The sequence below is a fragment of the Engystomops pustulosus genome, chromosome 9, assembly GCF_040894005.1.
Source record: "Engystomops pustulosus chromosome 9, aEngPut4.maternal, whole genome shotgun sequence".
NCBI classification, from domain to species: Eukaryota; Metazoa; Chordata; class Amphibia; order Anura; family Leptodactylidae; genus Engystomops; species Engystomops pustulosus.
This window is the reverse complement of record NC_092419.1, coordinates 61,113,097-61,137,923: the sequence shown is the minus strand read 5'-3', so window position 1 is coordinate 61,137,923 and position 24,827 is coordinate 61,113,097. Positions and strand designations below refer to the sequence as shown.

At 45.8% G+C, this 24,827-nt stretch overlaps 1 protein-coding gene across 6 annotated transcripts in view; it reads right to left on the bottom strand.

Moving 5' to 3' along the window:
* Positions 1-3,929: 3,929 nt before the first annotated feature.
* The window catches only part of LOC140077151 (protein Shroom4-like), a 603,736-nt gene continuing 582,838 nt past the window's right edge, over positions 3,930-24,827 (bottom strand). For all 6 annotated transcript variants that reach the window (XM_072124065.1, XM_072124069.1, XM_072124068.1 and 3 more), the window contains one exon: positions 3,930-4,721. In XM_072124065.1, coding sequence (XP_071980166.1) covers positions 4,473-4,721 — 249 coding nt within the window. In that variant the 3' untranslated portion in view covers positions 3,930-4,472. The remainder of the gene's footprint in view (positions 4,722-24,827) is intronic.

The following is a 24,827-nucleotide window of genomic DNA, read 5'->3' as shown; positions in this document are numbered from 1 at the left end:
GGGTCTCTCTGCATGGCTGAGAGCACAGCCGCTCCCAGTTCCAGAGAGAGACACAGTTAGCTCCGTGTCCCGGAGCGCTAGTGGTCTAGTGCCCGCCTGATTTTTATATCAGCTCAATTGCCATATGCCCCGGGAGCAGGATGGTGGGAGCCCCGGGGCGTGAGCCCCAGGAGCCCCGCCTATAATCCGGCTCTGCCTCTGCATCCAGAGGGGTCAGCATAGCTATGGACAAAAATACACCCTTCAATTTGACAGCACAAATGCAAGACCCTTTGGGTCGATACCTCTTTATTAAGGGGAAGGTAGGTAGCCAGATATTATCTATAGCTAACTTATATGCCCCTAATGTGGAACAAACCCAGTGGCTAATTGAGGTTCTTGATAAGTTAGATCTATTCAGAGAAGGAATATGTGTAGTAGGGGGAGATTTGAACCTTTGCATAAACCCTTTGATTGACACAACAGGGACTCAACATGTGGCACATAAGATGCTGAAAACTCTAAAAGAGGCATTAGCGAGGCTCCAGTTAATAGATGTATGGAGATTGCTCCACCCAGATAAAAAGGAATATACATATTATTCCAGTGCACACCGAACATACAGCCGCCTGGATTATATATTTATCTCGCAAAAATATATTTCACAAGTCAGAAAGGCCTCAGTAGGAAGTATCATTCTTTCTGACCATGCCCCAATGTTATGCACTGTGGAAATGCCAGAAGTAGCAAAGGTTGAGTGAAAGTGGTCTTTCAACAATACCATCATTGAGGACCCGCCACACTTTAAACAAATTGCGCTCAGCATTGGTCAATACTGCATCACACAATAGGACGGATGACTCTAGTGACCCTAGTCCTTGCCCATATTAGCTCAGTAATATTCCCGGGGAAACACACCCAACATTGGCAGCAGGCAATCACTGGCTGTTGACTATGTACTTGTATTGAGGGGGGAGGAGGCTCTTTGGGAAACGTTTGCTCCCTCTGCTGTAAGGACAAGTAGTAAGTCCTCCTGAAGTGAATCCTCCTTATGACGGAGGGGCAAACCGATATGTGAATCAAGCCCAATAGGTACTGGATTACCTGTTTAGTTTAAAATATATGGAATAGCCTATCTCAGGAGCATGGGCATTTATTATCGCCTTTCAAATGGAAACCTGGCACTTGCGCCGTATTTATGAAGTGTGGTGTGTGGTTACTTGTAAATCACTTTTCTGGCACTTCTTTTTTTCTGATTTATTTCTTGGTGCAGTTTTTGGCGCACAATTAGCACTAAAATCTGGTCTGGGTAGCTCTTAACCCTTGAGTCACAAACTTATATTACATTGAAAAATATACCACATTTTCAGCTCCAGCCTGCAACCAAATCCATAAATGCCAACTTATGGCATTAACACATATTAAATAATAAAGCATGTACTGTACCCACATATATATATTTTTTTTGTTTTATTAATATACAGAAATACTGATGTGCTCTATTTAAAGGCATTTCACAGTTTAATGAAATCCAATATGGGAGATCTGACGCAAGTGTTTGAGAACAAAATTGTTCTAGTTCCTCATGACAACCATTCAGACCTCAACTTTTATTTTCTCAGGGCAGTTTATAAAATAAAAGCTAATTTTGCATGGGTTGCCAGTTTTGCTCTCATTTTGAACGTCAGTTAAATGCATGCTAGCTATAAAACTACTGAAATCTTGCTATTTTTTCCACACTTTGTCACAATTTTAATGCTGCCATATATAAACTACTTAAAAATAATTCTTACCACCGTGAGCAATGTTAGGCAATGTTTGAATCCATAGATAATTTGTAATAATGGTCAGTTGAATTACAGTTGACCAAATTTAATTAATCTATAAAATTAAGTGTATAAAACAGTAAATATGGTTAAATATGCCAAACACAGTTTTAGACAAAATTTAGCAGTTACACAAGCACAAACCAAATTGTCAGTCAGAACGATTAAATGTCTGCTGGTTAAAGACATTTGCGCATGAAAGAAGGTTCTCAAATTTTAATCCTTGAGTGAAGTTTACACAATAAAGATCATTTTTAATCCCTTCACGCTCCGTGGCGGATATATCCGCCACTGAGCGCAGTGACTTAGCGCTCAGTGGCGGATATATCCGCCACGGCGCTTATGCCGGCTCGGCTCTGGATCAGAGCCGAACCGGCATTGGGAAACACGGGGTGCCGGCTGTAACTAATAGCCGGCACCCCAGTGTAACACCCGCGATCGGAGTTGTCTCCGATCGCGGGTGCTTAACCCGTTAAATGCCGCGGTCAGCGCGACCGCGGCATCTAACATGCATCTGGGGGGTCTTTCCCCCACGAGCGCCCTCCTTCCCTTCTGCACCTCGCTGTGCCCCCATAAAACAAGTCACAGCCACATGTGGGGGGTCTTTGTACTCAGGAGAAATTGCAGAACAAATTGTATAGTGGGTTTTCTCTTTTTATATTTTGGAAATGTGTAAATTTTAGGGCTAAATGAACGTATAAGGGAACAATATGACCATTCTAAATTTCACCTCCATTTTGATTCAATTACTATGAAGATCTCAAGGGGTTAACAATCTTCGTAAAAGCTGTTTCTGATAGCTTGAGGGGTGCAGATTTGAAAATGGGTAGATTATATAGGGGGTTTTGATGCCAAATATGTAAAATTTCATTCAAAACTGTATTTATCCCCAAAATAGTCAATTCTGAAAATCCGGAAAAGCGATATTCTATTTGTAAGCCGCGTGACATCAAAATAAATTATCCAAACATTTCAGAAATTATGAAAATGTAAAGTAGACAAATGGGAAATGTTATTCAGCAACTTATTTAGGTGGTAAATCTATCTGCCTGAAAACGCAATGATTTAGAATTTCGAAAATGGCAAATTTTTCAAAAAATTTATCATATTTTCTTTTCTTTTGTAAATAAACGCAAAACTTATCAGTCAAAATTTACCACTAGAATGAAGTACAACATGTGGGGAAAAAACAATCTCAGAATCGTTTTGATAAGTAACAGTGTTCAAAAGTTATAACCATATAAAGCGAAGCAAGTCAGAATCCAAAAAATCGGGCTGAGCCTTAAGCTACAAAATGGCTGCGTCCTTAAGGGGTTAACCCCCTTACTTTACAATTTTACTCAGTTTTATCTTATTTTATTATGTAAAATTCTCTAAGCAGACACTTCATGCTTTTTCTGTGCTATGTGATGCTGTGTGCTGACAATGGTACAGGGTTTATCTACACTTTCATTTAGCTTCTGAACATACTAATATGACACAGAAAAAGAGAGATGAGACAGATCAGAGATGAAAGATGATGAGATCAATGGGGTGGATATAAAACACAATGGGGCACATTTACTTACCCGGTCCAGTCGCGATCCAGCGGCGCGTTCTCTGCTCTGGATTCGGGTCCGGCCGGGATTTATGAATGTAGTTCTTCCGCCGTCCACCAGGTGGTGCTGCTGCGCTGAAAGTCATCTCATCGCGCCGGAATGCACCACCTCGGACCAGGTGAAGGTAAGCGCTCCCCAAGCGACACTTTTTCTGTTTTTAAATGCGGCTGTTTTTCCGAATACGTCGGGTTTTCGTTCGGCCACGCCCCCCGATTTCCGTCGCGCGCATGCCGGCGCCGATGCGACACAATCCGATCGCGTGCGCCACAATCCCGGGGCAATTCAGGTACAATCGGCGCAAATCGGAAATATTCGGGTAACACGTCGGGAAAACGCGAATCGGGCCCTTAGTAACGCACCTATAACAAACAGAAAGGGGAAGATTTATCAAGTGTCTGAAAGTCAGAATATTTCTAGTTGCCCATGGCAACCAATCACAGCTCAGCTTTCATTTTACCAGTGCTCATGACTAAAAATGAAAGCTGAGCTGTGATTGGTTGCCATGGGCAACTAGAAATATTCTGACTTTCAGACACTTGATAAATCTGCCCCATAGTCTTTATGCCTCCCTCCTCGATAAAGACCATATGTTGCCTGTAGCTAGTAGAGTAAGTCCCTGCACACTGCTGCCTGCCAGCAGGAAGTGCCTGTGTCTGAGCTGGTCTTGTAATGCAGGGGGGAGGGGCAGGAGACAGAGAGCAATGCAGCTGGGCAGACAAGAAAAGCTATTCATATGACTTTGATCATAGTCAGAAGATTTACGGTCGGGTCCAGGGGAAACCAAAATTGAACACCAGGACCGATAAAGTTGGAATTATATGTGTGAAGTGCTGTATTTTTGTTAATAATGGTAATGGTGTTTTAGAAATTGTGTGTTTTTTTATTTATAAGAATCTTGTATTAATGGGAAAACCCCTTTAAACTTTTATAGGTAATTCTCACAATCCAGTTACAGAAACCCGCAAAATTGCAAAACGCACAAAACATTTCTTGATATATAAACTTATCTCTGGTAAAAAATTTAAATTAGATACAGAAGAAATTTCAATATGCAATACTGTCAGTACAGTTACAGACTTTCACGCAGACACCTCAATTGTTCTTCTCCCAACCGGATTTTATCTTCCAATTCTCGCTGTTCCATGATCAGGGCAGAGGTCATTTTAACATAGTGGTGGTAATCTTGAAGCTGCTCATTACTTAGGTACTTAGATATAATCTCTAGAACAATTTGTTCTCTCCTTGTTACATGTTCTTTGAGCTCTTTAGCATCCTCCAATTGGACAGTCAGCTGTTTTCTCTTCTCCAATAGATTCAGCTGTAGATGAAAGAGAACATTAATTAAAACCTATACATGCTACTAACGATGATAAAACCTATACATGCTACTAATGATTCTGAAAAGCACATTTAATTGTGTTTATGTACACCTACAAAATAATTATGATATGATATCTATAGTATGATATATTACACCTACAGATCAAATACTAATGACTAGTGCAGAGTGGACCTAGATCATTAAGACAGGGTCGTTTCTTGAATCGGAAAGGTCCTACGGAGCTCAGGGGTACCATACCTCCATCTCAGATGTGCTGTGGCCGGGCCAGGGAGGTCAGGTACAAATGTGTAGCTGTGTCTGATGCAAATATAGTAAAATCACTGGGATTGATATTAACTCTTGCCCTGCTGTTAATGCATACCTCACCCACATTTATTAAAAAATTTGCAAACTGAACTAGATGAAGGGTATTTATCACAGTTTGTATGCTTGAAAACAGGTGTACAAACTAGGATTCTTGTGCCATTCCCCGCGCAGAGGCCAAGAGTAGTGTGCAGTGGGACACTGAGGGGCGGTGCCGCCTTTCGCCTGCGCACTGTCTATAGCCTGTGCCGTTCAGGTGCAGGCTATGGCGAATATTTACACCAGATCAGATGTGGTGTAGAAGAGCTCCGGAGCCTGAATATATCAGGAGGCTGGAGCATTATAGATGGCTACCATACAGTCAGTCCTGCTCCCTGCACAGTATCTGGTGTGAGATATCTGCCACATTATCCGTATTTCATAGTCAAACACTTCTGAATATGCCCCATACTGTCTCTCAGTTACACCGCACAGAGATCTTGCCACCTATTTGGTATATCTGCAGTGCCCACCACCCCAAAAAAAAATGTTTCCTCCTTTCTCTTACAAAACCCAACTCACTTCTCTTCCTGGACACCACATGCCACAATTAGTATCTCTGCCACTTTAAGACCCCGGCCCATGGCTCCCTCTAAAGAGCCGCTATGAGGGAGCACCTGAGGGTGCGTTCACATGTGGCGTTTTGGTTGCGTCAGTAAGCATGCGTTTTCAAATGTTACTATGCGTTTGGCTACCTATTGTGTATTTGCACTTAGCATAACATATAATTATTGCACAAGGGGGGGGGGGCGTCTATATATAGTTCACTTCAGGCAGCAGAGAGGCTATGTTCACCCCTGGCTATGCGTCCCCACTAGATGTGGTAGATGTAAGGAAAAGAAGAGTGAAGAAATCAGGGATACCCGATACCTTGAGGCTAACTGAGTATATTTGATGGAGAGCTTTCGAGAATACTAGTTCTCTTTGTCAGACATGTTGTTATGCATGAAACACAAATTCACAGCATTTTATACACACTAAACAGTGATCATCAAAGGATATTAAAAAAACTCTAAAACAACAGTTTTATAAATACAGGGACATCTTATTTATGACGGGACGCCAATAAAAACATTAAAAACCTGTTAGGCGAGACACACGAGCCCTGGCTCTTATCTGCTTGTGGCCTCCAGGTCAGAGGTAGGAGGTCATGAAGCTGGCATGAATGTTAAGACCACTTTGTAAGGTGTTGAATCTCCTCATTAATTTATACTCCCATTATTTCCTTTCTCTCCGTGTCTTAAAATGTCCCATTAAAATAGTAACCTGCAAGTCTTCCATTGTGTGGTCCTCTCTGGAGAAATGTGCAGCCACTGGGAGATCTTTCCTTTCATTTTTAATATCAGATCTGTGCCAGTTCATACATTGATGGAGTCTGTGGCCAAATTAGAGGACCTGCAGGAAAAGGTTCCCTTGATCTGATGTACCTGCTGTGATTGAGGTACAGGTACCTGGTCACCTGCGCGAATGTCCTGGCACGTTTTACAACTGCTTTACAGGCAGGGTAAGGTACAATTTTCTGATGGAGGTCTCAGGGCACTCCGGACAACCAGTTGTTTCAGGTTTGGTGGTTTCCGGAGGACAGGAGAGGAGGGACTGGAAATAATTATTTTAGTCGTGTATCTTTATGCAGAATCGGTTGGAGTTTCTTGGCAATGTGACGTAGGATCTCCAGTTGTGGGCTGTAAGTGACTATTAGGGGTACTCTGGCCTCCTGCTGGGTCTCCTTATATGTGAGTAAATCATCTCTGTTGATGGCTGCTGCTTTACTTATTTGGTTATCAATCACTTTTGGTCTGTAGCCTAACTGGAGAAATTCAGACCTGAGCTCAAGGAGGTGTTTTTCCAGGTCTTTCTTGTCTTAACAGAAACAGTTGTAGCATATGGCCTGGCTGTATGTCATAGACTGTCTGGTATGTTTGGGGTGGAAGCTGTTATTTCTCAGGTAGGCCATTCTGTCTGTTGGTTTATGGAATATTGTTGTGGTTAAGCAGCTGTCTTTACAGTATGGTGGTATCCAGTATGGTGGTATCCAGAAAGTGTATCTCCTTATCTGAATAGCTTAGCGTAGGCACCTGCCCAGCAACTGTGCAACCACCACCACTAAACGGTTAAGACTGCACTGGGTATCACAGGGGACAGAAACTAGATATCTAGAGATCACAGGATACAGAAAAAATTAACCAGCCAGGAGTCAAGGCTAAACTGGGCACTTATAGGAAACTAGGCTCTGCCTCAGGTGGAAGAAGCAAGCAATTACAGGTCCAGAGTATTAACTCTTGCAATACAGAATCTGAGGGGTGTTGCAGACAAACACAAACATTAAGGCACAGTTCACACACATATTAACGCCACCTACGGATAGTGCAGCATTTTGGAACGGACGTGACACTTAGTTTTAGATTGGACCTGCAGTCCAAATGATCACAATATCATCAATATAACGGAGGTAGATCATGGTTTTTGTGGTGCATATGGAAAATTAAGCACCTTCCAGTTCAGCCATAAAAAAATTGGCATACTGTGGTGCACACTTTGAACCCATTGATGTTCCCATACATTGTAGGTACAGATCCTCTCTCTAAATGAGAAATAGTTGTGGGTGAGCACAAATTGTATGAGTTCTGAGACCAGTTCTGTTGGTAAGTTGTCCTTCTGCAACATCCCCCACCGGGGCCTAGCCTTTTTCTTGGGGCCTGGAGACAGCCAGGGCCTGGAATACCGGAGTGCCTGGCGGTTGCGGCCTAGGCATGCTAGTGTCACGGTGCTTGGTATGGGGACCGGAGGGCTGTCCTAGAGCCTGCCAGGTCTCCAGCAGGTGGTGTTGGCAAGAAATGATGAGGGAGAGGCTGCTGTAGTAGTTATCCCTGGGGTAACCCTTTTGGGGTCTGGAGTATGAGTCCCTGTGTGGTGGATAGGGTGCCCGTGATGGTGACAGCCGTAGTAGCAGGGACCAGACGGAGGCAGACGTTGTACAAAAGTAACTTACAGTTCTTTATTGGAACCGACAGGAACAATAGATAACATGCCAAACGAATCTTGACAATGGTAGAATGCTGGGGGTGCACTTGGAGAGGGAACCACAGGGATTGGTCACCAGCCTGGATTCGAGGGCAGGCTGGGAGATAGCTGTGTCCTAGTAGGATGCTTCAGCTTGTCCTGGGTTACTTCAGATATCACCCTTGAAGGTAGGATGATACCCCTTTAATCTCACTAACTCCTCAGAGCTCTACTCGCTCTCTGCACTGTCTCACTACTCTGCCTGACCACTCTGACTGACTCTAGAACTTTCCTGACCAGGGGTTTTATTACTCCTACTGGTCAGGTGGTGGTTACTCCTCCAATTGCATCCCAGCTTACAATACATTATTAGAACAGATGTGATTGGCTGATGGAAGGACATCACATTAAACAATTAACTCCTGCCTTCCCAGGCAGAATCTACCGCTGCAGTGTTCCCCGTGTGGGGTTGATCAGACTCCACACAGGTTGCGAGCGACATATTGGGACAACCGCTCTGCCTTGCATTGGCAGGGATGTTGCACTTCTCCATGTGTGCACTTCTCTATGTTGTTATTCCATCTTTATGGGGGATGTTAGTGTATAGAGATTCCATATCCATGGTGGCCAGAATTGTACCATCAGGAAGTGGGCCTACAGTTTTGAGTTTATTTAAAAGGTCAGTAGTGTCATGGATGTAGTTAGGAGATACTTTCTGTCAAGGTGCCAATGCCAGAAATAATAGGCCTTCCTGGATTGCCATCTTTGTGTATCTTGGGGAGCATATAGAAACAGCCTGGCCTGGGATCCTCTGGTTGACCTTGTGTTGCATCTCAGTTAAAAACTTCTTGCTCATATCAATTAGTTGATTCTTATAGGCCTCTGTGGGGTCACTTTCAAGTTTACTATAATGAATGGGATTGGACAGCTGTCTATTCATTTCCTTGATATAGTCAGAATGACATATATTCATTATGACTATTTCTCCCCCTTTGTCAGCGGGTTTTATGATGATATCTGGGTTTGCTTTCAATGATATAATAGCCCTTTGTTCCTGCAGGGTTAGGTTATTGACTTGTTTCTTTCTTTTCCCCAGGATTTCAGTTTTCAGGTCGATGTATGTATCCAGTGTTGAGTTGGTTCCAGATTTGGGGGTCCAGGTAGATCTTTTTGTTGGGTTGCTGTTGAACTGTCCTGTCTCCAAATCTGTGCTGTGAGGAGAGTCATGGAAATAATCTCTGAGTCTTATTTTTCTGAAGAATTCCTCCATGTCATTGCAGAGTTTAATTTTGTCCACAGATCTTGCAGGGCAGAAGGACAGACCTTTGGAGAGAACTGACATCTTATGTTTGTCAGGCTCATATGAGGAAAGGTTCACAACACAGCTCTGGTGACCTGGCTGAGCACTTGTGCCTGTAGTGATTTTTTGTCTTAGTCTATGGAGCTTTTTCATTTTGTTGTTGATCATCATATCCTGAAGTTTATGGTAATATAATTGGAGTTTGTCCTTCATCTCCTCTGTGTCATGTTCCAGTAGTGTCTTTAGGGCATGTATTTCCTCCTGTATTTTTCTCTTGCTGTTATAGAGAATCTTAATCATGTTGTTGCATAGTTTTTCAGATGTCCGTATAACAGCCCTTCTGCAAATCGCCTGTTGTAAGTGTTGCGGGTTGGGTTACGTAGTTTGAAGCCTTTTGGGATGAGACTTTCCCTTTTTTATTTTGTTAAGTAAAATATGTTGCTGTTTATCTGTGCAAACTTTTTAAGCTGGGTTTTCAGTTCCATTCTTGTGCGGTACATTGTAGTATCTTCCAAGTTGCTAGTAGTGTAGATTTGTGCCGTGTTAGCCATGGAGAGCAGAAGAGGAGTGAAGAAATCAGGCGATACCTTTTTGAGACTGAGTATATGTAAGGACTGGGACACAACCTCCCACACTGACCCAATGAAACGACTCTCCAGCAGATGATGCTGCATGGTCTCCAGGTCCTGCTGGCACTCTTCCATAGGACAGGATCTATCTGGTACATTTCTGCACTTAAGGTTTGCTCTAACAAACATTTTCCAGCGAAATGCTAGCCAGGCCACATCCCTCATATAAGGGGGGACTCTGGGGTCCACCTGGGTTTTTGCAGCTTGTTTCACATCCAGTGTCGGAGCTCCACATAATTGTATTTGGACGCCTAACTTAGACAATAGAAGATCATTATATAACTGTTTCCTGGAGAGCTGTCTAACATCCTCATACAAAATCTCCCATCTAATGATCTTACCAATTATTTGGACCCCATACCAGAAAACGTTATGCTTTACAGGGGCTGTCACCCTCTTTATCAAGTCCCCGACCAACCACACAGACACAAACTTCTGGATCTTAAACAGACTGCACCACGGCTTCACCTCTGAGCTCTTACAAAATGAAAACATTTTCATCAAAAACCTTAAATTATAGAAAAGCTCTGGACATGGCATGGAGAAACCACCCTCTTTATGAGGAAGATAAACAACGTTCTGCCTGAACACTTTGGGGCAGATTTACTTACCCGGTCCATTTGCGATCCAGCGGCGCGTTCTCTGCGGTGGATTTATTAAGGCAGTTCCTCCGACGTCCACCTGGTGGCGCTGCTGTGCTGAAGTTCCCCGGAACGCCCTGGAATACACCTAGCCGGGCTGTGTGATGGTAAGTGCAAGCTCCGCAACACATTTTATTTTTTTTAAATGCGGCGGTTATTCCGAATCCGTCGGGTTTTTGTTCGGCCACGCCCCCCAATTTCCGTCGCGTGCATGCCATCGCTGATGCGCCACAATCCGATCCCATGCGCCAAAATCCCAGGGGAAATCGGTGCAAATTGGAAATATTCGGGTAACACGTCGGGAAAACGCGAATCGGGCCCTTAGTGACCCCCATTGACTCTACTGCCCCACAAACAGTGGAAGAAGTCTGGGAAGTAAATTGTCTGGCACAGGGAACACCACACTAACATACAAGAAGATGGGGAGTAGGAAGGTTCTCACCAGGCTGACCTTCTCTCGGGAAGTCAACTTCCAGTGCCCCCAGCTCCGCACCTTCCGCTCACACACAGCAAGCTTCTCATCCCAGTTTTCTTTCCCTTCATCTAGAGCTCCAAACACAACTCCCAGAATCTTTATCTTCTCCTCTACTGTCCTGAAGGGAAACGAGAAGACCCCATTTTCGTCACCCAGCCACAGAGCCTCGCTGTTCTCCATGTTCACGGCTGAGTTAGAAGCTTTCTCCAGGGTGTCTATCTCCTGCTGTAGAGCCACACAGTCATTTCTAGGGGACATGAAGAGTGTCACATCCTCTGCATAGGCACAGAACTTTACCGTCTCAACTTTACTCTGCAAATGACATTTCAGTCCTGTAAATTCCTTAATGCCAAGCAATTTTCTTAAAAAGGGGTCTAAACTAAAGACATATAGCAAGGGGCTGAGGGGGCAGCCTTGTCTCCCGACACCCGAAATGATCTGGAAAGGGTCTCCCAGGTGACCATTAACTAAAGGCTGGCTCATTGCCTCCTTATAGAGCCCCTGAGGATAAAATGCAGTGGAAGGCCATACTCCAACAGCACTTGGTACAAGTAGCCATGGTGGACTCTATCAAAGGCTTTACTCTGGTCTAGGCCGGCAATGTATGCCCCAACATGAAGATGCTTGACATAGGCCAACGCTTCTCTCACCAACAGTAATGAGTCCTCTATAGTCCAATCTCTCACACCACATGTCTGGTTGTCAATGATCAGCTCAGCAGCCACCTCACTCAGCCTGAAATATAAGATCTTAGCCAGGATTCTGTATTAAGTAGAGACAATGGCCACAAGCTCTTTAAGTCTTTCAGGTCTCCCTTTTTTGCCAAGAGAACAAGTACAGATTTATGCTGGGAGGGAGGAAGCTTCCTAGCACACAGACAGTCATTATAGAACTGCATCAGGTCCGGAGCCAGCAAGTCCCTGAACTCTTTGTAGAATTCACTAGTGGGACCATCCAACCCCGGACTCTTCTTGGCTTTTAAAAATGTGTACCATGCACTACTTACTGTTTTTACTTAACATGTGTTTATTGCATAAAATAGCACATCACTAACAATTATCATAAAATGAACCATAACATTTACCATAAAATTGAACATAAAATCATATTGTTATATATAATTTAAAATCAGTAGAACATCACCATAGATAGTATGGTGATGTTCTACTTTACCGGCCACTTTATTAGGTACACCATGCTAGTAACGGGTTGGACCCCCTTTTGCCTTCAGAACTGCCTCAATTCTTCGTGGCATAGATTCAACAAGGTGCTGGAAGCATTCCGCAGAGATTTTGGTCCATATTGACATGATGGCATCACACAGTTGCCGCAGATTTGTCGGCTGCACATCCATGATGCGAATCTCCCGTTCCACCACATCCCAAAGATGCTCTATTGGATTGAGATCTGGTGACTGTGGAGGCCATTTGAGTACAGTGAACTCATTGTCATGTTCAAGAAACCAGTCTGAGATGATTCCAGCTTTATGACATGGCGCATTATCCTGCTGAAAGTAGCCATCAGATGTTGGGTACATTGTGGTCATAAAGGAATGGACATGGTCAGCAACAATACTCAGGTAGGCTGTGGCGTTGCAACGATGCTCAATTGGTACAAAGGGGCCCAAAGAGTGCCAAGAAAATATTCCCCACACCATGACACCACCACCACCAGCCTGAACCATTGATACAAGGCAGGATGGATCCAAGCTTTCATGTTGTTGACGCCAAATTCTGACCCTACCATCCGAATGTCGCAGCAGAAATCGAGACTCATCAGACCAGGCAATGTTTTTCCAATCTTCTACTGTCCAATTTCGATGAGCTTGTGCAAATTGTAGCCTCAGTTTCCTGTTCTTAGCTCGAACCAGTCTGCCCATTCTCCTCTGACCTCTGACATCAACAAGGCATTTCCGCCCACAGAACTGCCGCTCACTGGATGTTTTTTCTTTTTCGGACCATTCTCTGTAAACCCCAGAGATGGTTGTGCGTGAAAATCCCAGTAGATTAGCAGTTTCTGAAATACTCAGACCAGCCCTTCTGGCACCAACAACCATGCCCCGTTCAAAGGCACTCAAATCACCTTTCTTCCCCATACTGATGCTCGGTTTGAACTGCAGGAGATTGTGTTGACCATGTCTACATGCCTAAATGCACTGAGTTGCCGCCATGTGATTGGCTGATTAGAAATTAAGTGTTAACGAGCAGTTGGACAGGTGTACCTAATAAAGTGGCCGGTGAGTGTATATCACAGTGTGTGAACACTTGATATCGCAGTATAAAAACAGTTGGTGTCATCAAATAAAACCAAATAGATACAATTGTGCATGCACACAATAAAAATAAAAAAAGTCACTGAATAACTGAGATCCAGACCAGGATATGGGACATGTTACTACAGTACTTCCAATCGTTGGTAAACAATATATTTGCTACCTCTGTTAGATTGTTTCACACAGCTTAGCATTTGTCTCATAGATCACTTGTGGTTATTCCAGTCGGGTAATATCCTTATATATTACCTGCATCGTTTTTTTGCTGCCACAATGACTCCACTGTGCTACGTTAACACTACGAACTTGGGACGCTGTCTACTCGTGCTCTCCTTCCTATTTCTACATTCTGATAGAGTGCATGCGCGGTGGAGCGTGTTGGAGCACACAGCTGAAATTCTCCAGGTCCTATTGCTGGTGTCTGGTGTAATGGAAGATGGCTGCCTTTTGAGATAACGGTGTCTCACTTGATTTACCGCATCGACCAGCACTCAGAGATAAAACAACGATACTGCCTGTATTCCTTGCTAGACGCGTTTCGAAGTGTCTAAACCCTTTTTCAATAGCTGTTTTCTTGGCTTTTAAGGAGTCAATGCTCCTCTTCACCTCATCCTCTGTTATGGGCTCAGCCATGCTATCAGCCTGTACTGGTTCTAGTTTTGGCAGAGTCACACTATTCATATAGCTCTGGATGTTATCACTGCTCATCTGACAACCTCTAAAGAGATCTTCATAATAATCCCCATTGATCTTCCGAATACTACTCTACTCAGACTGCTCCAGCCCATTCTCATCTAATAAGGTCATCATCAGCTTCTTACTGACACTGTTTTTACAGGCAACAAAAGGGTCTAGGTTGTGAGCCCCCCAATTATTAAACAGGTTTTCTGCTTTGTGGCAATTGTATTGCAGCTGTCTCATCCTCTGCTTCACTTGATGGACAGTCGCACTTTCCACGGTCTCACCACTATTCGTCCTGCTATACAGGCGGATGAGCTGCAGTCTGAAGGCAGAGTATTGCATGTACTCTACATTACTCTGTCTCCTGGCAGTATGCAGAATAAACTGTTTGATGTCACCATTAATACACTTCCATCAAAATGGACAAATTTGTTAAAATTCGGTTTGTCTCGATTCGCCGAATTTTTGAAAAAATTTGATTCGACCTGAATCGAATCATGACTAATATCATTAAAAACATGTATTTCCTGTAGGGTGTTGTAGAATGTTGTGCCATGCTTAAATATGCATAGAGAATGGGGGTCATTTACTAAGGGCCCAATTCGGAAAAACCGCCGCATGTAAAAAAAGAAAAGTGTCGCGGAGCTTGCACTTACCTTCACTAGGAATTGGCTGGTGAACTTGAGTACGTTCCGATGCTCTTCAGCGCAGCAGTGCCACCTGGTGGACGTCGGAGGAAATGCCTTAATGAATCCCGGCCGGACCCGAATCCACAGCAGAGAACGCGCCGCTGGATCGCGAATGGACAGGGTAAGTAAATCTGCCCCAATGTGTTTTGGTCTTCAAACAATGATGTGTTTTTGTATGACACGCACATGACAGCCGCCACTCTAAAAATTGCTTCACTCTTCAATTCCATAGGCACTTACCAACTTCACCAAATAAGCAAAGCGGGAACGCAGCCTGACAAGGTAACGTCTGTGCCAGCTCAAAAGGACTGAGCTGAGGGCCAAGATCCCACTATAACATCAAAGAGTGAACTCTTTTTGCACTGACATCAGATGAGTCCATAGATTACGACAGAACCTGTTCTATTAAACGCGTATACCTGTAGAAACCCCCCAAAAGAGTGGAGAGGGTGTCAGCAGTAATTTTGCATTGACATCATTGATCCTTTTGTCCTTTTTTTCATCAGTCAGTGTCCACTTTTAATAGGTCAATATTGCTAAAGGTCAGTATTGCTAAAGCAAAAAATAAACAGGAGTGGATCCAAAACAGAAATGACCAATAAATTGGATATTTGCATGTCCTCTGTGTTCTGTATCCACTCCTGCTTTTGGCTATCAATCCTGACAGATAAAATGAAGGGGAAAACCAAACATAGTGACAATGTGATAGAGCGATGGAGGGTGAAAACAGCATTATGGAAATCACAGGGTGTTCCAGGAAGACAGCAGTCAGTTGGTAGCAGCATGAGTAGGCCGCAGAGTGGCACAATTGTGGAGGTGGCGTCAGCAGAAGCAGCAGCCCACAGATGGCAGCAACATGGTGGCAGTAACATGGAAAGCCACAGAGTGACACAATGGGGGTCATTTACTTAGGGCCCGATTCGCGTTTTCCCGACGTGTTACCCGAATATTTCCGATTTGCGCCGATTGTACCTGAATTGCCCCGGGTTTTTGGCGCACGCGATCGTAATTTGGCGCATCGGCGCCGGTATGCACGCGACGGAAATCGGGGGGCATGGCCGAACGAAAAACCTGATGTATTCGGAAAAACCGCCGCATTTAAAAAAAAAATTGTGTCGCGAAAATTTCACTCACCTTCATCCTGGATAGGCCGGTGTATTTCGAGGCATTCCAGCGGACTTCAGCGCAGCAGCGCCAACTGGTGGACGTCGGAGGAACTGCTTTGATGAATCCCGGCCGGACCCGAATCCAGTGCAGAGAATGCGCTGCTGGATCGCTAACGGACCGGGTAAATAAATCTGCCCCAATGACTTTCAGGCTTGCGGGTTGTGGATCCACTGTACCACTGCAGACGATGACTCAAGCCACTACCTGGGACCGTAGTCTTAGTGGTACCCAGTTTTCACCAGCGCCTGCCACAAAGCGGCTTAGACAAGCTGCGGCATTGTACCACCAGGTCGTTCCTCAGGCGTGACTTGTCTGCAGTGGCGGCCAAGGTTGAGGTACAAGAATGGCAATCAATCTCGTGGTCAAAGTCCAGGCACAGGGTCAGGGCAGGCGGCAGAGATGCAATGTCAGAGTTCAATCCGGGGTCAGCAACAGGAGGTCCAAGCAGAGGGGTACAGGAACACAGCACACAGGACAGCAGCATGGAGGATCACTGGTACACGGGAACACGGAGGAGCTCAGGTAACACAGGAACACATTAATGACCTTGTAGTGGGTTTACACAGTCAAGTTTCAATATTTGCAGATGATACTAAGCTGTGTAAAGTAATAAATACTGAGGTCGATAGTTTAGCATTACAGAGGGATTTGTGGAAGCTTGAGGAGTGGGCAGAGAAATGGTTGATGAGGTTTAATGTAGATAAATGTAAAGTTATGCACTTGGGCCATGGAAACAAAAAGTATAATTATGTTCTAAACGGTCAATTACTTAGTAAAACTGAAGCTGAAAAGGACTTGGGGGTATTGGTGGATGGTAAACTTAATTTTAGTGACCAGAGCCAGGAGGCTGCTGCTAAAGCAAATAAAATAATGGGATGTATCAAGAGAGGAATAGATTCTCATGATAAAGACATAGTTTTGCCCTTATACAAATCCCTGGTCAGACCACACATGGAATATTGTGTACAGTTTTGGGCACCAGTGTATAAAAAGGATATAGTAGAGCTGGAACGGGTGCAGAGGAGAGCAACCAGGATAATTAGGGGAATGGGGGAACTAGAATACACTGACAGATTAAAAAATTTGGGATTATTCAGTTTAGAAAAAAGACGACTGAGGGGAGACCTCATTACAATGTACAAATACCTGAACGGACAGTACAAGGATCTCTCCAAAGATCTTTTTATACCTCGGCCTGTGACCAGGACAAGGGGGCATCCTCTACGCCTAGAGGAGAGGCGATTCTACCATCAACATAGACAAAGGTACTTTACTGTAAGAGCAGTGAGACTGTGGAACTCTCTTCTGCAGGAGGTTGTTATGGCGGACTCTATGTACATGTTCAAGAGAGGCCTGGATGCCTTTCTGGAGAGCAAAAATATCACGGGTTATGGGGATAAAACATTTATTTAATTCTTAAAGGTTGGACTTGATGGACTTGCGTCTCCTTCCAGCCTTATATACTTATATACTATGAAAAGCAGCAGGAGCCCGCAGAGTGGCACAATGATATAGTGTGAAGGTGGCATCAGAAGCAGCAGGAGCCCGCAGAGTGGCACAATGATGGAGTGTGAAGGTGGCATCATTAGCAGGAGCAGCAGGAGGAGTCCACAGAGTGGCACAATGATATAGTGTGAAGGTGGCATCAGAAGCAGCAAGAGCGGCAGAGTGGCACAATGATATAGTGTGTTGGTGGCATCAAGCAGCAGCAGGAGCCCGCAGAGTGGCACAATGATATAGTGTGAAGGTGGAATCAGTAGCAGCAGGAGCCCGCAGAGTGGCACAATGATATAGTGTATTGGTGGCATCAAAAGCAGCAGCAGGAGCCCGCAGAGTGGCACAATGATATAGTGTGAAGGTGTCATCAGTAGCAGCAGGAGCCTGCAGAGTGGCACAATGATATAGTGTGTTGGTGGCATCATTAGCAGGAGGAGTCCCCAGAGTGGCACAATGATATAGTGTGTTGGTGGCATCATTAGCAGGAGGAGTCCCCAGAGTGGCACAATGATATAGTGTGTTGGTGGCATCAAAAGCAGCAAGATCTGCAGAGTGGCACAATGATATAGTGTGTTGGTGGCATCAAAAGCAGCAGCAGGAGCCTGCAGAGTGGCACAATGATATAGTGTGAAGGTGGAATCAGTAGCAGCAGGAGCCTGCAGAGTGGCACAATGATATAGTGTGTTGGTGGCATCAAAAGCAGCAGGAGCCCGCAGAGTGGCACAATGATATAGTGTGAAGGTGGCATCAGTAGCAGCAGGAGCCCGCAGAGTGGCACAATGATATAGTGTGTTGGTGGCATCAAAAGCAGCAGCAGGAGCCCGCAGAGTGGCACAATGATATAGTGTGAAGGTGGCATCAGTAGCAGTAGGAGCCCGCAGAGTGGCACAATGATATAGTGTGAAGGTGGCATCAGAAGCAGCCGGAGCCCCCAGAGTTGCACAATGATATAGTGTGAAGGTGTTATCAGTAGCAGCAGGAGCCCGAAGAGTGTCACAATGATATAGTGTGAAGGTGGCATCAGAAGCAGCAAGAGCGGCAGAGTGGCACAATGATATAGTGTGCTGGTGGCATCAAAAGCAGCAGCAGCAGGAGCCCGCAGAGTGGCACAATGATATGGTGTGAAGGTGGCATCAGTAGCAGCAAGAGCCCGCAGAGTGGCACAATGATATAGTGTGAAGGTGGTATCAGTAGCAGCAGGAGCCCAAAGAGTGGCACAATGATAGAGTGTGAAGGTGGCATCAGAATCAGCAGGAGCCCGCAGAGTGGCACAAATATATAGGGGCACATTTACTTACCCGGTCCAGTCGCGATCCAGCGGCGGGTTCTCCGGCGCTGATTCGGGTTCTGCCGGGATTCACTAAGGTCCGTGCGCCGATATTCACCAGGTGTCGCTGCTGCGCCGAGGTCCGCTGGAGTTCACCTGCTTTTTTCTGGTGTATGTGAGTACTTGATCTTGCGACACAAGTGGCTTTTTAAATTTTGCGTTTTTTCCGAATCCTTCGGGTTGTCCGGTGGCCACGCCCCCCGATTTCTGTCGCGCGAAAGTCGGCGCGATTGCGCCAAAAATCGATCGCGTGCCCCACAATCCCGTGAAATACAGCGCAAAGCGGAAATATTTGGGAAAAACCCGATGAATTCGCGGCTGCGGACCCTTAGTAAATGTGCCCCATAGTGTGAAGGTGGTATCAGTAGCAGCAAGAGCCCGCAGATTGGCACAATGATACAGTGTGTTGGTGGCATCAAAAGCAGCAGCAGCAGGAGCCCGCAGAGTGGCACAATGATACAGTGTGAAGGTGGCATCAGTAGCAGTAGGAGCCCGCAGAGTGGCACAATGATATAGTGTAAAGGTGGAATCAGTAGCAGCAGGAGCCCGCAGAGTGGCACAATGATATAGTGTGTTGGTGGCATCAAAAGCAGCAGCAGCAGGAGCCCGCAGAGTAGCACAATGATACAGTGTGAAGGTGGCATCAGTAGCAGTAGGAGCCCGCAGAGTGGCACAATGATATAGTGTGAAGGTGGCATCAGAAGCAGCAGGAGCCCCCAGAGTGGCACAATGATATAGTGTGAATGTAATCAGTAGCAGCAGGAGCCTGAAGAGTGTCACAATGATATAGTGTGGAGGTGGCATCAGAATCAGCAGGAGCCCGCAGAGTTGCACAAGCATTTAGTGTGAAGGTGGCATCAGTAGCAGCAAGAGCCCGCAGAGTGGCACAATGATATAGTGTGATGGTGGCATCAGAAGCAGCAGGAGCCCGCAGAGTGTCACAATGATATAGTGTGAAGGTGACATCAGTAGCAGCAGCAGGAGGAGCCCACAGAGTATCATAGTATCATAGTATATAAGGCTGGAAGGAGACGCAAGTCCATCAAGTCCAACCTTTAAGAATTAAATAAATGTTTTATCCCCATAACCCGTGATATTTTTTCTCTCCAGAAAGTCATCCAGGCCTCTCTTGAACATGTACATAGAGTCCGCCATAACAACCTCCTGCGGAAGAGAGTTCCACAGTCTCACTGCTCTTACAGTAAAGAACCTTTGTCTATGGTGATGGTAAAATCGCCTCTCCTCTAGGCGTAGAGGATGCCCCCTTGTCCTGGTCACAGGCCTAGGTATAAAAAGATCTTTGGAGAGATCCTTGTACTGTCCGTTCAGGTATTTGTACATTGTAATTAGGTCTCCCCTCAGTCGTCTTTTTTCTAAACTGAATAATCCCAAATTTTTTAATCAGTGTATTCTAGTTCCCCCATTCCCCTAATAATCCTTGTTGCTCTCCTCCTCTGTACCCGTTCCAGCTCTACTATATCCTTTTTATACACTGGTGCCCAAAACTGTACACAATATTCCATGTGTGGTCTGACCAGGGATTTGTATAAGGGCAAACTATGTCTTTATCATGAGAATCTATTCCTCTCTTGATACATCCCATTATTTTATTTGCTTTAGCAGCAGCCGCCTGGCTCTGGTCACTAAAATTAAGTTTACCATCCACCAATACCCCCCAAGTCCTTTTCAGCTTCAGTTTTACTAAGTAATTGACCGTTTAGAACATAATTATACTTTTTGTTTCCATGGCCCAAGTGCATAACTTTACATTTATCTACATTAAACCTCATCAACCATTTCTCTGCCCATCCCTCAAGCTTACACAAATCCCTCTGTAATGCTAAACTATCGACCTCAGTATTTATTACTTTACACAGCTTAGTATCATCTGCAAATATTGAAACTTGACTGTGTAAACCCACTACAAGGTCATTAATAAAAATATTAAAAAGAAGTGGCCCCAATACTGACCCCTGTGGCACTCCACTGGTAACATCAACCCAATCTGAGAATGTGCCATTAATGACCACCCTCTGTTTTCTATCACTAAGCCAATTACTTACCCAAATACACAGATTTTCTCCTATTCCCAGCAGTCTCATTTTATATACCAACCTTTGATGTGGCACGGTGTCAAATGCCTTTGAAAAGTCCAGATACACAACATCCACAGCGTCCCCCAGATCCAGTCTTGAACTTACCTCCTCGTAGAAACCAATCAGATTAGTCTGACAGGACCGATCTCTCATAAACCCATGCTGACGCTGGGTTATAAGGAGTGACACAATGATATAGTGTGTTGGTGGCATAAGAAGCAGCAGGAGCCTGCAGAGTGGCACAATGATATAGTGTGAAGGTGGCATCAGAAGCAGCAGCAGGAGCCCGCAAAGTGGCACAATGATATAGTGTGAAGGTGTTATCAGAAGCAGGAGCAGCAGGAGCCTGCAGAGTGCCACAATGATATAGTGTGAAGGAGGCATCAGAAGCAGCAGCAGCAGGAGCCTGCAGAGTGGCACAATGATATAGTGTGTTGGTGGCATCAGAAGCAGCAGCAGCAGGAGCCCGCAGAGTGGCACAATGATATAGTGTGAAGGTGGCATCAGTAGCAGCAGCAGGAGGAGCCCACAGAGTGGCACAATGATATAGTGTGAAGGTGGCATCAGAAGCAGCAGCAGCCGGCAGAGTGGCACAATGATATAGTGTGAAGGCGGCATCAGAAGCAGCAGCAGCAGGAGCCCGCAGAGTGGCACAATGATATAGTGTGGAGGTGGCGTACAATTTCAGTCCCTGGTAAAGATGGTAGGAGGCAGATGGTGCAACTGGCAGCAGATGTGTGGCATCAGGCGGGTGGCAGCATCAGAATAGTAGCTGAGGCAGGTAGTTAGAACCCCAACTCATTTTTCAACGTTTGGAGGAGGCGCCATGGCTGATCTAATCTGATGCATTAGGCATCCAAGCCGGATTCATCTTGACAAAAGGTTAGTCTGTCCACATTACGGGTGGACAAGCGGGTTCTCCTGGGGGTAACGATGGCCCCCGCCGCACTGAACACCGGCTCTCATGCCACGCTACTGGCGGGCAGGACAGCTTCTCTACTGCAAACTCCGCAAGTTGCGGCCACGCATCAAGTTTGGCTGCCCAGTAGTCCATGGGATCCTCTACCTCAGGTGGTAAAGTGCTGTCTAAGTAGGCCACCACCTGCTGTTGCAGGATCAGTCCTGCTGCTGGTGGCGGCTACCCTCCTCACTAGGTGGGTGAAGGAAATTGCTGCTACTGCTCCTACCCCCCAGCTCCCCACAGCAGTCGTGGTAGGAGCTGCTACTGCTCCTACCCCCCAGCTCCCCACAGCAGCCGTGGTAGTAGTACGTAGAGTAATGACTGCCAGGAATCCCCCGGTCAGAGGATGGACAATGGCGCACATAGGCAGCGGCCAACTGTTTATTCAGTCTTTCTCTATAGTATGCCAGTTGTTCCTTCCTCTCAGCAGCAGGTAAAAAGTCACCCATTTTGGACCGGTAGCGAGGGTCCAAGAGGGTGGAGAGCCAAATGTCATCCCTATGCCGGATGTGGACTATTCGGCTGTCACTAGTTAGGCAAAGCAGCATGCTGCAGGCCATCTGCGCAAGTGACTCTGAGGGACTCCCGGTCTTCATATCCACAGTATACTGCCACGGTGCTTCTGGATCATCTGCCTCGTCTTTTACCTCCTCTGGATGCTCCTGCTTCTCCTTTCCTGTCACCTGTGTAGAAAAACCACAAATTGCACCAGACTCTGCTTGTGCTCCAATGTCCTCCTCCTCCTCCTCCAGTTCAACCCCCACCGGAATCAAGTGGCCATAAGATGTAGTCTCCAGTGCTCTGACCAGACAGCATGAGTTCCAGGACATGAAGCAGTGGAATGATGTTATTCATCCCGCAGTCCTGGCGACTGACAAATAACGTGGCCTCTTTAAAAGGCCTGAGCAAACGGCAGGTGTCACGCATGAGCTGCCAGTGGCTGACATCAAAGTTACACAGGTGAGTACTACGGTCCGCTTGCATCATCAAAAAATCATTAATGGCTTTTCTCTGTTCATACAGGCGGTCTAACATATGGAGGCTGGAATTCCAATGGGTGGAAAAATCGCATATCAATCTATGTTGGGGTAGGCCGTTCTGGCGCTGCAACTCGGGAAGGGTGTGCTTGGCTTTGTAAGAATGACTGAAGTGCATGCACAGTGTCCTGGCCATTTTTAGAATGTCTTGCAGATGGGTGTAAGACTTCAGGACAATTGAACACGTGCGCCATGCAGGGCGCATGGACCATCCCTCCTCTGTTTAGCGCGGACACCATGTTCCTCCCATTGTCTGTCACCATGGTTCCGATTTTTAGTTGTTGCGGAGAAAGCCACACATTGATTTTTTCTTGCATGACGCGGAGCAGTTCCTCCCCTGTGTGACTTCGTTCACCCAGGCAAACCAGGTGTAGAACTGCGTAACACCGCTGTGCCCTGCACATGTGGTATGATGGAGCAGCACTTGTGGAGGCTGAGGTGGTGGAGGAGAAGGCAGACACTGGCGCAGGAGCAGCAGTTTGACAACATGGAGGAGAAAGCGCCGTCTCTTGTGGAAGTTGTTCGTGTGGCGGTGAGGGAAGCACATTCACCCAGTGGGCCATAAAGGACATATACTGGCCCTGACAATAATTACAGCTCCACACGTCCGTGCTGCCGTGCACCTTGGAAGAAACTGATAAGCTCAAGGACTGGCCCACCTTCTCTTGCACATATTGGTGAAGGGCTGGCACAGCCTTTTTGGAAAAAAAATTGCGGCTTGGAACTCTCCACCTCGGTTTGTGAGGGTCAAAGTAATGATTATGTGTCCATAATAATTATATGCTTTATGATTGTATACATGTGCCCTTTGCCCTATATTTTGTACTTTGTCTGTTGAGAAATACAGAGCTTTTCCCTTACATCAGTTTTAACCAGACATGCAACTGTCAGCAGAACTCAAGTCTTGTGATGGAAAGCAGAAGATGGAAAAGCAGATGTTTGTTAAGAATAGCATCAGCATCCAGACTAGTGGTCAATTTACTGTAGACAACGGTGACTGGAAATTCCCCTGGCATGGCAACCATAATCTAAGTTGGAAGACCAATCAGCAGGGGTCGGGGGGCCAGACATATATGCTTAGCTATAACCAATTATAATGATTTTAATGTATGTAACCACACCTTTTTCTATGGGTATAAGAAGCTATGTAATCAGGAAATAAACACAGTTCATTTCTCTTTTCTGTTCGGCAAGTTAAGAACATGAACCTAAGATAAAACAGAACTTCAGTCTTCTGTCTTTTCTTATCCAAACGTGCACGCATGCTCAACTAATTTGGAGTGTCTGAGAGAAGAGTGTAAGGCGGGATTGGCCCGACCCTGACAGGTTCGGCACAAGCCATTAGTTCTCTGAAGGGTGCAGAGTCCACGACTTGGAAAGGGAGAGACTGCAGTACCAACAACTTCGACAAAAGCACGGTCAGCTTCTGCACCTTAGGATGGCTGGACGCATAGAGTTGTCTTTTTGTAATCGCCTCGCTCAACGACTGCTGGCGCCATGCGTAGCGAGGAGCAGGAGCATCTGGACCGGGAGATGATGTCAAAGACAAACAGCTCCCTTCGGCAGAGGTGCTGGAGCCTTGACTTGCTGAAACAGCATGTGTGCCACTAGGTGCTGCTGTTGTTGCTGCGCCTGCAGGACAGACCGCATCGGACACCCGTTTCTCCCAGGCCATTGCATGTGTTGGCGCAGGGCCGTGGTGCCAAGGTTAGCTCCCTGGCCACGCTTCATTTTCTGCCCACAGATACGACATATACGCACGCTCGGCTCCTCTGGTGTCTTTACAAAAAACTGCCACACCGCTGAGGTGGTAATTTTACCGCCAACACTCTGCACTGAGCGACTAGCACCGCTGCTGCCTCGCTGAGCCCCTGTGCCACTGCTTATTTGGGCCTGCGAATCGGGATTTGTACCCCGCGGACGTTTGGCTCCCGTCCTCGCACAGCTGCCACCCTGCTGACTCACAGC